Source organism: Triturus cristatus, chromosome 1_1 (assembly GCF_964204655.1).
Source record: "Triturus cristatus chromosome 1_1, aTriCri1.1, whole genome shotgun sequence".
NCBI classification, from domain to species: domain Eukaryota; kingdom Metazoa; phylum Chordata; class Amphibia; order Caudata; family Salamandridae; genus Triturus; species Triturus cristatus.
This window is the reverse complement of record NC_140579.1, coordinates 464,254,251-464,268,868: the sequence shown is the minus strand read 5'-3', so window position 1 is coordinate 464,268,868 and position 14,618 is coordinate 464,254,251. Positions and strand designations below refer to the sequence as shown.

The 14,618-nt window shown below is 48.7% G+C and overlaps 1 protein-coding gene across 2 annotated transcripts in view; it reads left to right on the top strand.

Moving 5' to 3' along the window:
- Nucleotides 1–208: 208 nt before the first annotated feature.
- LOC146870428 (uncharacterized) overlaps nt 209–14,618 on the top strand; it is a 407,076-nt gene continuing 392,666 nt past the window's right edge. For both annotated transcript variants that reach the window (XM_085599673.1, XM_085599674.1), the window contains exons 1-2: nt 209–265; nt 10,277–10,372. In XM_085599673.1, coding sequence (XP_085455799.1) covers nt 239–265; nt 10,277–10,372 — 123 coding nt within the window. In that variant the 5' untranslated portion in view covers nt 209–238. The remainder of the gene's footprint in view (nt 266–10,276; nt 10,373–14,618) is intronic.

Sequence of the window (14,618 nt, the reverse complement as noted above, 5' to 3'; positions counted from 1 at the left end):
GTTAGGGTGTCTAGGGAGGAAATCAATGGGCATGCTCTGGTATGATTGCCTAATGTATCCGTCGTTCCAAGATGGCTGCTTGCTTATCCAGTGGTGGAATGGATCTGGGGATTAGTCCTATCACTCCTTCCATGCATCAAACCTTCTTGGGTATAGTCCTCTGTCCATTTTTATGGGGGCAGATAACCCTGCTTGGCCCTTTGTTTCTGTTTGGTAGAGTGCTGTATCTATTAGTTCTATGTCTTTGTCTATGTGGTGGTTTGAGGTGAGTGGTCCTTTCTTTATTTAACCCATAATGTCTGCCATTTCGAGGGGAAAATTGTAGGATGTTAATCAGTTCAAACACAAAATGGTGAGGCACGTACTGCTCAAATGGTCCATCAAGGTGTAAACAAAGTATGAGTGTGACCACCCAAATCACCGATAAATCAGGGAAAGATATGAGGGTCTGTTACCCACGACTCAAATAATGTGAGATCTAAAGCTTATCTACGTGAGAGCCTTGCGCAGAGCTTGTTTGTTCAAAATTAGCAGCTCCCTCGCATCTGTCTCTCCGTGCACTATCCTCCGTGCCCTTCAGCGTGAAAGCGCGGGCGCCAATGAGGAGACATCCAGAGCAAGAGCATGAAGCCCCTATCACAGGGTGTGCCAGGGGCCGCACTTGCCACAGGCTTGGCCTGCCGTGAATCTCCTGTGTTAGGCGCGCGGCCAGGGAGTGGGAGGGAGGGAGGTTCAGTACCTGTGTCACCAGAATCCTATAGCGGTGATCGCACGGTGGTCTAAAAGACTGCCTCCGGCTGTGTGGCGGATTCTGGGCGGAGGACGGGTCATCGATCTCGGAGATCAGATCCCTGCCGGCGCCCCATTTCCGCGCTTCGTCTGTTGCAGCGGGATTCTCCTTGGGATCCTCAGCCCACCACCGGAGAAGTGGAAGAGCTTGGGTGTAGGGCGGTTCATCCCAGGAGTCTCGATGTTAATAGCGATAACTTTGTTGAGGGGGAACGATCCTGTGCTTGGGGGCAGGGCGGATCCATTCCAGGAGTACCGATATCTGCCAGCGCTGTATTTCTGCGGCTCGACCGGCTGCAGCGCGGCTCACCTCTGGACCCTCAGCCCACCTCGGGGTGTGTGGCTCAGCGCGGGACCCTCAGCCCACCTCCGGGGATATGAGGATCTTGGGCGCAGGGCAGGACACCTCCGACGCCCCGGTCACTGAGGCGATGCCGGAAGGGAGGGGGTCGTCCTTCTCTGCTCCAGGCATTTATTATACATATTTTAGTCAAATCAAAAGGTCTTGGCTAAAGCCAGACCTAAAAATAGAATGCAATTGAAATCTCACATCATGATATTTTTAATGAATGACTGAAATGTCTGGATAGAAACCTGCATGCATATTTTTGCATAATTAAATCATTTATATATGTGTCAGTAAATGTACACATGGCCCTTCTTGGTGCAGCCTGTTTGGACAAAGTTTAGAAGGGCATAAGAAGAACAGCAGAATATGTATGTACTCTCAGGGATATCGCACACACATCTGTGGTTACTGCATAATTTAGTAGATAATTACAGATTCTCAGGGTAGCCCTGTTACATGGTAGACTGAGAATAGTTCTAATCACACACAGGAGTGGTGCAAGCTGCAGATATGCTGTGGAGAAATGTCCTTGGCACGCACCGACTACAAAACTGCCCTTGCAATTAGGAAAAGGGAAGTATACACCCAAAACTGGGAACTTCTGGAACTCGCGTCCAAGGGAAATGATAGTAAATCCTTCTGGGATGTGGTAAAACTGATACGGTCCAGGAATTCTCCCACCAATGCCCCTCTTCAAAATAATATCTCCGGTGCGGAGTTGGTTACCCACTTTGCCTCTACCTACCGCTGTCAAGAATTCCTGTCATGCGAGGGGAGAAAAACGGTAACCAGCGAAAACGGACTACATCTCCCAGGATGCTTAGCAGTTGAGAGGTTATGTAAACAGGAGAGCTGTTACATAACTCAAGGAAAACACGCCCTTATGTAAACAGGAGAGCTGTTACATAACTCAAGGAAAACACGCCCTTATGTAAACAGGAGAGCTGTTACATAACTCAAGGAAAACACGCCCTTATGTAAACAGGAGAGCTGTTACATAACTCAAGGAAAACACGCCCTTATGTAAATAGGAGAGCTGTTACATAACTCAAGGAAAACACACCCTATAAAGGGAGGAACCGGGAGGTACAACGCTGTCGGATATTGTGTTTACACCGACGTACCTGCTTAGTGAAGAGCAGTGTTCCGGAGTGGTGCTCCAGTAAGGCAAGAACGGAGGTAGGTCGAGTCGTTACTCCCTGGGCCGTGTCTTGCCCCATCGTCACCTGTGAAGGACCCGGAAGCTCTACCGGATAACCATTGAGCTTCGCTTTTTGACTCGGCTGAGTCAAAGCGCAGTGGCGCTTTTGCTGGTTGGAGTCGTAACTCCCAGCCCGACCAGAGATACAGGGACTGCCAGCTGTAACGCACACCAGGAGGTGTTTGCCGCGTTACAGACTCGGAAGTCCACAGGATCGATCGAGCGGCTGCTCTCGGTTCAGTCTTCTTTGCTTGTGATTGGGGTATCGGTGACGCATCACCAGGAGGTGACTCCGCGTCCCGGTGCAGTCTGAGGAAGAGGTTGAGCGGCTGCTCCCTTCAGGTAGAGACCCCGGCTGGGTGTTTCCCTGACTCCTCGATTCTCCCCAACACTCTTCGTGCCCCTCACAGCCTACCGATTGGCATTGTCGGCCATTTCATTTCTGCCCTCTGTTGGCATACGCCGGGATCGGCGTATATGCAGAGGACGGCTAGGACCATCCGTGCTGTGGGCTGGTAACGTACTTAGCCTGGAGGATTCCAGTGACTATAACCTTTGTTTATTCCTTGTATTATTTTTGCCTTCATTAAAATAACTAAACCTTCACAAGTGGTTGCGTTCTCATTATCGTGTCTGTTAAACGATCCTGAGACGTTCAGGGCGTTACAACCGCACTGAGGAAGAGACAATTCTGTCCACTGCTCTTCATTCCACACTGCAGATTTCTCCCCCACTTTTGCTAACTTTGGAGGAAGTTGAGCTGGCCATCCAGCACAGTAGGGGAGGGAAAGCCCCAGGCCCAGATAGGGTACGAATGGTCCTGGTGAAATCAATGCCCAAAATATGGGGCCCACTTATTGGGGTGGGGGAGCAAGAAGGCACTTACTCTCGAAATAAAGGGGCCAGTAGCCATGGAAGGATACAAATGATGATATGGCCGTCATAAGGTGGGACTAACAAGCCTAAAACAAATTGGAGGGCAGCATTTAGGAACGACAAAGACACACGCCAATGAAAAAGATGGGTGGAGAGTGGGCGGAGCTTTCACTGAGCTTCCATTCCATACTGAATACTGCATGCCACGCAAAGCAAGCAGCTCATGCCTGCTGCCACTATAGGCTCGACCTAAAAAGGGAGATCGATTGTCACGCAAGTGCTACCGAAATATTTCGCACAGACAGCACGATTAAAATCATTGGCAGTCATTTATGACTGCCTAGTCGAATGGGCAGCTGATAAGGACATACTCTCCCCTTTTCAATTTGGGTTCTGACCTAAACTAGGCACCAATGAACAATGCCTGAATTTGGCCCTGACAATCTCTAAATATACTAAGGCCAAGCGCTACCCCATATACTTAGATTTTATGGACTTATCCACTGCCTTTGATTCAGTGAACAGAACCAAACTTTGGTTAATGTTGCTGAATCGTGGCGTGGATCCCCCCCTGTGAACTTTTTATATTGTCTGTATTCGGATCTCACCTCACGGATCTGTTTAACTCCGCTCGGGGAGCTTTCTCCTAAATTCTCTTTAAAGACTGGGGTGAGGCAAGGTTGCATATTGGCACCTCTATTATTTATTTTATACATCAACGGTTTAACAGCTCACCTAGCCTCTTCCCACACAGATATACCCAGAATCGCAGGTTTCTCAATTCCCGCTCTGCTATATGCAGACAATGCCATATTGTTGGCCCTCACCCGAAAAGCCTTGAGACATCAGGTGGACTGTATTGCTTCCTTCATGCATAATCTGAACCTTAACACCAATTATTCCTGCGGCCTTGGTAAACTAAGTGTAGGAGAGTAGGATCAGCCTCTTATGTTGCCCCCACTTTTTTTATGATGTTTACACTGGTTTCTGGCTGGGACCCTACTAATCAGGGCCCCAGCCTCTCTATTCTCTCTAAACAACATGGAGTGCATATTAAGTGCACTAGTGATTGGATACTGTGGTGCCTTAGGAGTCCCTAGTATATGGTACCTTAGGTACCAAGGGCATTGGTACTTCACAGGCCTACCAGGGGCTGAAGTATGTATTATGCAACCCCAGGGAAGCAGACTAAATCTGACACCACAGGCCTGCTGCTGCAGCCTTGGTGAGGTGGTGCTAGCACTCCTCACTGAGATATAGGTTCACTATATCTCTCCTACACACACATTTAAACCTATCAGTCACCCCTAAGGCAGGCCCTATCAACCCTGAGGGCAGGGTGCTTGGTTTCCATGTGGGGGGGGGTGCCTCTGCCTGAGCAGGGCCCCTCAGCAGCTCTCAGAGTCCATTCTCTGGGGCGGTTTTTGAATGCAGTCAAACCATATACTCTTAAGTGCATTATAACCTCACTGTAAATGCTAACTTTGGAATGGCTGCATCAAAACATGTCGTGTTTGGTGTCAAACGCTTTGGAATCATACCCCCACACCAGTAACTGGTGTGGGAGTATGATCCCACCCTTCTAGAGGGATAGACATGTACCTACTGTGGAAACGCGGTAGAATCCTGAAGAGCCCTGGCATCACAAAATGGATGCCACCAGTCACAGACACTGGGCTGCCCTCCTGCTGATGACCGAAAATCGCAGTGGAGGAAGCCCAACAATAGGTATCCTGTCACAGGGAGGTGTGACCACCTCCTAGACAGGGTCAGTGTATTGGGGCTGGGTGGGTGCACTCCTAGAGTGCTTTGAAGTCCTGCACTGGGGGAGCAGTAGGCTCCTCTGTGCAAACACCAGTTCAAACCGGCTCAGGGGCAACCTGCCCCAGCTCTGGCGTGAAACTGGACAAAGGGAAGTGGGTGTAGCCACCCACTCCCCTGACCCTCCCATAGGTGGGGTCATAGAGCTAGTCCCTCCTTTCCTTCCAGTAAAAGTTAGGGAACCCTTGCCATTGCAAACTAGATACCCCTGGACGACGCTCTGAAGACGAATCCTGGACCTTCGACGTTCCACTACCTCTGGAAGACTGAAGAATCTCCCTTGGAGTCAAGGAGTGACTCCCCTGCTTGGCAGGCACCAAAAACTGCAATCCCCGGTCGCAAACTCCACCGCTCCCGCCGGAGCCCGAAGCCCCTGCAGCCCAGGAAGAGGATTTCCTGACTTCTCCAAGGCCATCGTGAGTCCCCAGTGACGCTGAGGCAAGTGGACCCAACGAGTGACGAGGAACCACATTCCCTGGGTACCGTGCACTATTTTCGAGGTCAACCCCTTCACGGCGTTCTATGAACCTGTGCTTTGGGCCACGTGTGGTCCCAGCCTCTAGCAGGGATCCCTCCAAGGATCAGAGGCCTACCCCGTCCCGAGTGACCGTGGGCTCCTGTTGAGTGGATCCCCATGAGGCGCCTTCGCAATCCCTTGCCGGCTGGCTTGTGGGTCCTCTGAAGACTTTTCTACAATTTCAAAGGGCTCCCCTGGTTGCTCCAGCGCTGCCCTAACTTACCCTCGCTGGGTGAGTCCCCCAGACCTTGCTGGTCTGCACCGCTGACTTTTTGTCCTTTCCACTAGACTTGCTGTTACCAAGGCTTGTTGGCTCCAATCTGGTCACAGACAGCGCAGTAAGCTGCCGACTTCATAGGACACGCCGAATCCAGCTCCTGGTCGTCATCGATGCCTCCTGGACATCGTGGCTGAAGAGTCAAGACACCTGTGAACTTCCTGAAAACACCCGATGACTGTGGGCATCCATCTTCCTTGCCCCGGGTCACTGCCAAGTGACTTTGAACACTGTCCCCTCTGCTTTCAGGTCTTCCTTCTTCTGAATCCAGGCTTGGATTCTACCGGACACTTCTTCTTTCTTCACAAGAAGCAAGTCTTCATTGGCTCCCATTGAAAACGACGTCACGACCCAACACCAAAAGACACCTATGCACCCGGCTTCCCTGGGTGAGGTAACTCCAGCACTACGGTGCTCCTGTGGGTGTTGGCTCTAGAACTACTTGCCCTGTAAGTGACTTGCTTGTAGACTCTCCCGAAGTACCCTTAAACTCTTAATTTCCAACCGCGACTTGCACCATTTAAGTCAACGGGGATTCGCGGCTGAGTTAACACACTGCATGAGTCCCCCGTGGGTCCTTTACTTACCTGCCTTGGGTGGTTTTGTGAGGCCCCAATGCTTCTGAAGGCCCTAGGCCTTGTCCCTTTGCAAGTCGTTATTTCTAAGTCTCTTTTTTAGTATATGGTCTGGTACGCCCCTAGGGCCCCAGCCATATTTGTGCTTAATTTATTGTGAAACGTTGATTTGTGCATATGTTCCTGACTTCTAATGTGATAAAGAGATTAGTAGAGAGTTGTTTAGTAATAAATACCTATATATTTGATATATATACCTGTGTGGTGTCCTTTCATTTGGTAATTCAAGAGATTATAAGGTAAAACAAGCTGCTTTACATTCCTCTGAGACTTAGCCTGAAGGCTGCTCTCCACAGCTACCACTAGGATAGCTTTCTTTAAAGGTTGTCTTAAACCTACTACCATAAGAGTCGAATTGTACTGGTGCAAGGTGTCCACTTTAACTAGTGAACAGCATATACCAGGCCAGCTTCTCACACTAAGGCTAAATATATATGTATAAACGGGCATGTCTTGATGACCGTCGATACATTTTGTTACCTGGGACTACATTTTAGTTCCTCAGGGACCTGGAATTCCCATTGCGCTCAGGCCTGTACAAAGTTAAGCAAAACCTTGGGCACAGTAATTAACCTCATCAGACGGCAAATCAGGGGGACATTGTCTCCACCTCTGAAAGTGTTTAACTCTCAATGTATTAGTGTGGCTGCTTATCGAGCGGGAGTTTGGGGTTTTAGTAAGTGCAGCTCCATTCAGTCAGAGGGAATCCGATTTCTGCGAAGGATTTTAAGTGCACCGCCATGCACCCCTACCCTCATTACCCACTTTGAGTTAAACCAGGGTTTTATCGAGGATCTGATCCAGATGGCACGCTTTTACTATGGATTAGCATCTGGTCGAACCCAGCCGCCAAGCTCTGTAAGGATATCATATCCGACTGCATGACACAGGACAAGGCTTCCTCCATACCATGGAGTCATTTACGAGATACTTTTGGCTCCCTTGGCATACCCTGGTGGTGTTTTGCACCTAGCCACATCACCAACAATGCCAAGTTGGAGGTGGAAACCTTATTTAGGGCCCACAGAGCAAACATTAGGTTGAAATCCGAGTTATCAAAACCCTTAGTGTTTCAATATTATAGCCTTCTTTCCACTGATGATTCCCCTCTGTGTCTAGCTTTGGAGTTGACCAGATGGGAGCGGTCCCTACTTTCACACTGTTGCATCGCTCACCGTGCACTCACATGTGCCTGCTACAAAGAACCTGTACCATGCAGATCACAGAACTGAGTGTGAGTAACCTATGAGTAGTGCTATAAAAAAAAATGAAATGTTTGTCAGAAAGGTGGTATAGAGAGATGAGGTAGTGAGGAAATTCATGGAGAAGGTGGAAATGGGGGAGGGGGCACCAAAAAAGTCTGTTGCACTGTGTGCAACCAGTGCTAGGGCCAGCCCTGGTTGGTAGTTTTTGCCCTCCCGAAGTTCGGGTCTAGTTGTGCCCCTGCACGGAGTCATCTGGTCCCACTACCTGTGTATGTCATTGAGTAGGCTGCTGAAGAGAACAGGGTATGTCTGTGGATTTTCAGGGAATCAAAACGTACCCGAGAGTCCATAGAGGAGGCTGTTGAAGAGCTCTAGGTATTTGTGGATGTTTATGAATCATAACGCACCCGTGGACCCCAAAGAGAAGTCTGTGCACGGAGCGTACGTGGGTGTTCACGATTCACAAGTGAAGACACTGTAGTAAGTTCCACAGAGTGAGAAGCTGCAGAGGAGCACAAGGAATATGTGTGGATGTTCAGGATTCACTAGTAAAAACATTTGGACCACATTAGGTGCAGCAATGCAGGGTGTAGCACTCGGGCTCACATGGTCACAGACACAGAAGAAGAGGTGCAGCAATGCAGGGTGTGGCATACGGGCTCACATGGACATCAAACACAGCAGAAGAGGTACAGCAATGCAGGGTGTGGCACACAGGTTCACATGGTCACAGAGCCAGCAGCAGAGGTGCAGCAATGCATGGTGTAGCACACGGGCTCACATGGAAATCAAACACAGCAGAAGAGGTGCAGCAATGCAGGGTGTAGCACACGTGCTCACATGGAAATCAAACACAGCAGAATATGTGTAGTAATGCAGGGTGTAGTACATGGGCAAATGGGGTCACCAAACACAACAGATGAGGGGCAGCAAAGCAGGGCGCGACATGCACGTCACATGGTTATGGTACACAGCAGAAGAGGTGCAGTAATGCAGGGCGCTCGGGCTAACAAGGTCATCAGTCTGTTGCATGTAGTACGCAGGCTTTGGTTCACCAGACACAAAGGGACATGCAGGGTCCAGGCGCTAGACTTCATCGTCATTAGGCACACAGACCCTGTATGAGGCTGTTTTCTTGATGTGACTCTGTGGCAAACTCTGTATGGGGCTCATGTCAGCTCTCTCACTTTGACTGTCTGTTCTCTGTCGCCGACCCTGTAGGAGGCTGATACCTGCTCCCTTCCTGTGACTGTTCTCTCTCTTGTTGTTGAATGCTTTGTAAGTGATGCAAATGATCTGGGCTGAAAGGGGGAGCCTGTGTAGGTCTTTTAATGTGGTGGTGATTTCCTCAAGCCCTGATGAGCTGCGCCGCTTCATGTATGCGGCCTTTTAGGGGTGTAGGTTGGTGTTGGGGAGACCGTTGACCAGGGCCTTGTCTCTGCCCCCTTGGGAGAGGCCTTGTACGTGTGTTCCGAAGTCATATTCCAGGAGAAAGAACTTCTTCAAGAGACGACATTGGCATCAAGCTTTCTTGGCATTTTTTGTCAATTATTCAGAGTGTTGCTTCAATGAGAGGTCTGTGTCGAAGTGGGCATAAGGACCGATAGGTTTAGGTTGGAGAGCCAGGCTTAAATCTGGGGCTGTTCTGAGCTGGCGGTATACAGGAAGAGTTCAGTCTTTATGGGGTTTAACTTTAATACATTAGTTGGCATCCAAAACTGGATGAGATCAGAGCAGGATTTGAGGATGTCATTGTGTGAGGATATTTAAGGTAGAGTTGGGCATTATCTGCATATTGCTGGATCTTGATGCTGCCGTCTGTATGGATGGATCCCAGAGATCCCACATAGAGGTTAAAGGTGATGGGAGAAAGGATGGATCCCTGAGGTACTCTGCAGGAGACAGGGGATTTCTGTGATCTTGTAGAACCTATTTGCATCAACAGGTGCCAGTTGGTGAGGAAAGATGTTCACCATTTCAAGACAGAGTCTCAAAATCCCATTGTGTTTTTCAGGGTGTCGATCAGGGCCGGCTGGTCACCCGTGTCGAAGGCTGCAGAGAAGACCAGGAGGTCAGGGGCCGTTCTGGTAGTTGAGGAGGAGGGTGTTGTCGACTACTTGGAGTGTGGCTGTGTCAGGCCTCCATACACCGTTATTGCACTTGTTTGCTTAGATATTTTCACTTGGGTCTGTGTTGTTCCAGAATGTTTGATGATGTCTCTAGGACAAAGTTTCTTCTTTTGTGCCAACTCTAACCATGCTTTAGGCATAAAGGGGCACAATGCCAAGTAGCAGCAAGTGCCAGTGATAAAGCTTGTCTCCTTGGAGCAGGGATTCTGCTGCTAGGTCCTTCCTGGCAAGAACAGGTCCAGAAAAGGGACATCATTGGCTGTGTCCTTGTCTGAGATACTTGAGGCTGGTGCTTGCAATCCTGATAAGTGTGACTGGTACTTGCAATCTGGATATGTGTGGCTGGTACTTACAATATTGATGTATGACTGGTACGTCCAGTCTGGGCACGTGTGGCAGGTACTGTAGTGACTTTTTTTGTAAGTAAGACCGCACTCTACAGATCTACGCTAATTTCTTGCACCCTCATCTCTGCAGGTAAAACTTCAAGAGTGGCTGTGTCTTCTGAAGAAAGAGGAAAAAAATATTCAGGAGTCTACATTCAAGGAAGAGGAACAATATAAAACCATGAGGGTGAGTGGCTGCAGTGAATGCTGTCTCTCTGTGTGTCTGTATATGTCGGTGCCCATGTCTTTGTGTGGCCTCTTAAAGTTCAAGACACACAGAGGCTGCTGAGTCACCCTACAGACTGGGTCGTGGTCCCCACCAAATACACATACTGACCGAAGCCACTGTGCTTGGATACTGGGGCTGAAATCAGGCAGGCAGTCATCCTAAAAAAGCATAAAATCAAGAATTACTCTTCTGACCTTAAGCTAGTACTTGCATACTCACAGTGTGTGTTAAAGTATGTGTGCAGTGTTGTGGCATTATCTGGCTGTGAGTATGTACTAGCGTGTGTGTGTGTGCATGTTTACGCTTAGGGGTACGTGTCTAAGTATGTGTTCATGTATGGATGGTCCTGGAGTTATTTGGAAGTGCATGCATGTCTGCGCATCCCTATATCTGTCTGTTTTTTTGGGCTTGGACTGCTGCTTGTGTGTGTCTGCATATGTAGATTTCGAGCCACAGAGTATATACATGTCTGTATCTATGTTCATGCGTGTGTTAGGGTTGTGTTTGTTTTATTCTGGATTTATGGGCTGAGCGTTTGTACCTACATATGTGAATGCCTGCCTATGGGTTTGTAGATCACAAGGTTGGGTGGCATTTGTGAGTGTGCAAATACGTATGTGCATCTGTGAGTTTGTGAAAGCATAATTCTGGAGTTAAAAATCTGCGAGATTTTATATGCATTTTTGTGTGAGTGTATATATATATATATGTATGGATGAGTGTCACTATGAGTCTGTGCATGGTTTGTGTGTGAGTCTGCAAATGAATGTGTGCATCTAGAGCAGTGTGTACCTCTGTGGGTGTCTGTATGTATGGATCTGGAGTTATCTATCCATCCATCAGACTAAGCAAGCCTGGTGTAGGCCCCTTCCTAAACAAAGGTTTTATTAATGTAATCATGCTACTGTATTGTATATACATCATCAAACCACAGAACATGAAACATAGTTCATCTAAGTGATAAAGCGCACATTGGAACTCCAACATTGTGTAGGTGAGTTTTAACCCATAAATAGTTAATCCAATCCAAATGCCCTCTAATCTTAGCACGTTTCGGTACATGTACATTCCCTTCTTCAGGACATATTAATTTCTAATTCTAGAAATAATATGGGCAGAGCTCCGCTTCAGCCACTGACCTTGGGCATTGTCTGTTCTGCTCAATCCTCATCGCAAGGTTTTCCAGCAACAGTCTCATTAATCGGCCATAGTTTTACGTGTCACATTTCATGCCTTCATTAGACCTCTCTTACAGGATAGGCCATAGCTGACTGGAATGTCCTAGGATGACTAGTGCACTTAACCCTGCCCCAGGATGGAAGAAAGGCAGGCCTGTAATGTGGAAGCACCATCAGCAATAGTGCACATTTATCACCACTCTGACACTGCCATTGGTTGTGTGATTTAAGTGTTCAACAGGGGTATCTATAGTGATAATGTTAACAAGGGTGTCATTGCCATAAACATTTCATGGTATCAGATAAACACTCTCACAATGTTCGGGAAGTGTTTTTCCTAATGTACACTCTTCATTCTGTAGTGGTTGTTACCTCACTTGTCTCTATACCCCCTGATATTATTGACAGCTGAGTGACATTGCTGCAAAACACGGTGCACCAGATCATAGCTCTACGCACCAGCCTCAGGTTTCGAGCACGGCCCGACCACGATCGGGGTGGAGGGACACAGGTCAGAGAGGTGCTAATGATCATGTTGGTTGAGGTCGTTTGCCTCTAGTGCCCTGAGGTCTGTACTACTATAGCTCCAGAACGGGCCAAGGACATCCATTTCTGCACTTGACTCCCAGGATAGCGAGGTCGAGCAATCAAAGGCTTCTGACGGAGGTAGAGGGCAGGGCAAACACTCAGAACTCAACACTCAACAACAGACACAATAATGTTATGTCTAGCCCAGTACTTATTTTTAGTAAGAAAGAAAATCTTTTAAACTCACAACAAAAAATACCACCCAGTTCAATAAAGGTACAATTACAGGGTTGCACTGTACGATCCCCGAAATAGCGCAGCAGACCTGGGGTGGCCTCTAGCCTCAGTAGGATTTCAAAGGACTACGGTCCCCTGTATGTCATGTTGGCATAGGTATTAATCAAGTACAGACTCTGGGTTACCCCCTGGCTACTGTGTAGATCCGTTCAGTGGCTTTTGCATCAAAGCGTTCACAGGGGTAAAGACTATATTGTTTAGACTGCGGATTTCTCTGCCCAGCTATACCTACTCGGTGGTGGCTGCCTGCTCAGAGTTCCGTTCCTGTACAGCAGGCTTCAGTTGTGTGGCGCTGTAGGACAGTCTCATTCAAGCCAAGGACTGATCGCTCTAATCAGTTCGTCAGGTCTCCATGGCGTCAATTGTCTTTGCCAGGTGTGGGCTTCCAGGACATTTGCTCACAGATGATCCGTGATAAAAGTTGCAACCGCAGGATCGAGATTTCAGCAAATGATCGTCATTGGCCGTTGCGACTCCCAGCCCTGATCAGTGGTTGTTGAATGTGGGCCTTCTAAGGGCAGGTCTGATGTCACGAACTAGTGACACAATGTTGGTTCTCCCATGAATGGATTGGCTCAGTTTACTATGAGAACTGCTCAGGGAGTCTGGGAGAACCCATACCACATCCTGTCCTCTCTCTGACCGTCGGTCAACTTTCTCTGGGTGTTTCTCATGCCGAGAATATGCTGAGCTTCTCTTTTGGACAGGCTGTACGCTTTCATCATATGAATCTCCCCCTCCTTCTCTCACCAGGCAGGCTTCTAGGTGCCAGGCAGACCCTTGGCTCTTCCATCAAGCACTGCCGACCTCGGGTGATGTTCCTTCACCTCTGGGGGACTGATGGTATGCAGACACCAACCCTGGTCACACAGCAGTCCGAGTACCATACAAAGCACTCCCTTCCTTGGTCAAGAAGAACTTGGAATTCAAACAAAGAGGGGTGGATTGGGTCCTACTTCATTGTAGTCATTTTGCAGACGGGGAACCAGATCCTCTCTCTGAAGCTGGATCCACCCTCCATCTTGGACCATGCTAAACCAGAGGGTCAGACAAAATGGATGCCACTTTCTTCAATACTCAGACTCTTACCATACACAGATTCCTATTACCACATGTTCTGCACATCCACTGTACCTACATGTACTGGACATGCACACGGAAGGTCAGCGCAATGGTTTGGGGCTCACACTAAAGCAGTACAGTAGACTGCACTCTCATCTGACACAAGAAAAAGGTCTGGTCATAACTAATGCTGCCACCACCATTTTAGGTGGCTACCTCAGTACATGGGAAGTAGTGCCACCTCGGATATGAGGGCACACTTGGTACACCTCTCCAGAACACCCAACAGGTTCTGTTCTGGGCCTCAGGGAGCTATAACATTACAGTTTCACACAACACAGGAACACATTCTTTATTACGACTGGTCATACAAGGACACAACCCTCTACCAAGTAGAGAGCTAAGACGTGCAACCCTCTGCCAGGACTAGTGACACAATGCAAGAACACAACACTACCAGAACTGGGGTCACATCACAGGAGCACAACCCTCTACCAGCAGTGGAGACATAACTGACTACATACATTTTTTTAGCCCAGGACTTCTTAGTGATGGCAGAGATGACATTGCTGCATCTCCAGCGTGCGTAGCTCTGTTTCCAGTCCAGTTAAGCATCCCCTAATGTCTCGGAGTGCTCCTGACTGTCCTGCTATGCAATGTTCACGTATCGCCACTTTAAACGCCTCCCACAGAATTCCCATCGTAACAATGGAGCCCGAGTTTTGCTCAAAAAAGTCTGTGATATGTGTTCTAAGTGTTTCCCTAAGTGCTGCGTCTAAAAAGGCATGAGGGGGGAGCCCCCACATGAATGATTGTATGTAGGGCTGCGGCACTGCAAGGGTCAGAGCGACCGGGGAGTGGTCTGATAGTGTGCGGGCCTGGTGTTGTACATCTGTCACCCATGCGTGCAGGTTTTTGGTCGCCAGCCAGAAATCCAGTCTAGACCACGCTTTGTGGTGCTGTGTGATACAGGTGCCCTCTCGGGTCGTGGGGTGAAGCGTGCGCCACAAGTCCACCAAGTGGAGGTCCTGTAATATCCCCCGCAGTACAGCAGTTGCTCGTGGGTGATGCGTGCAGGACAGTCCCTCTCTATCCACCTCTTGCGACAGGACAATGTTGAAGTCCCGCCCCCCACAGCA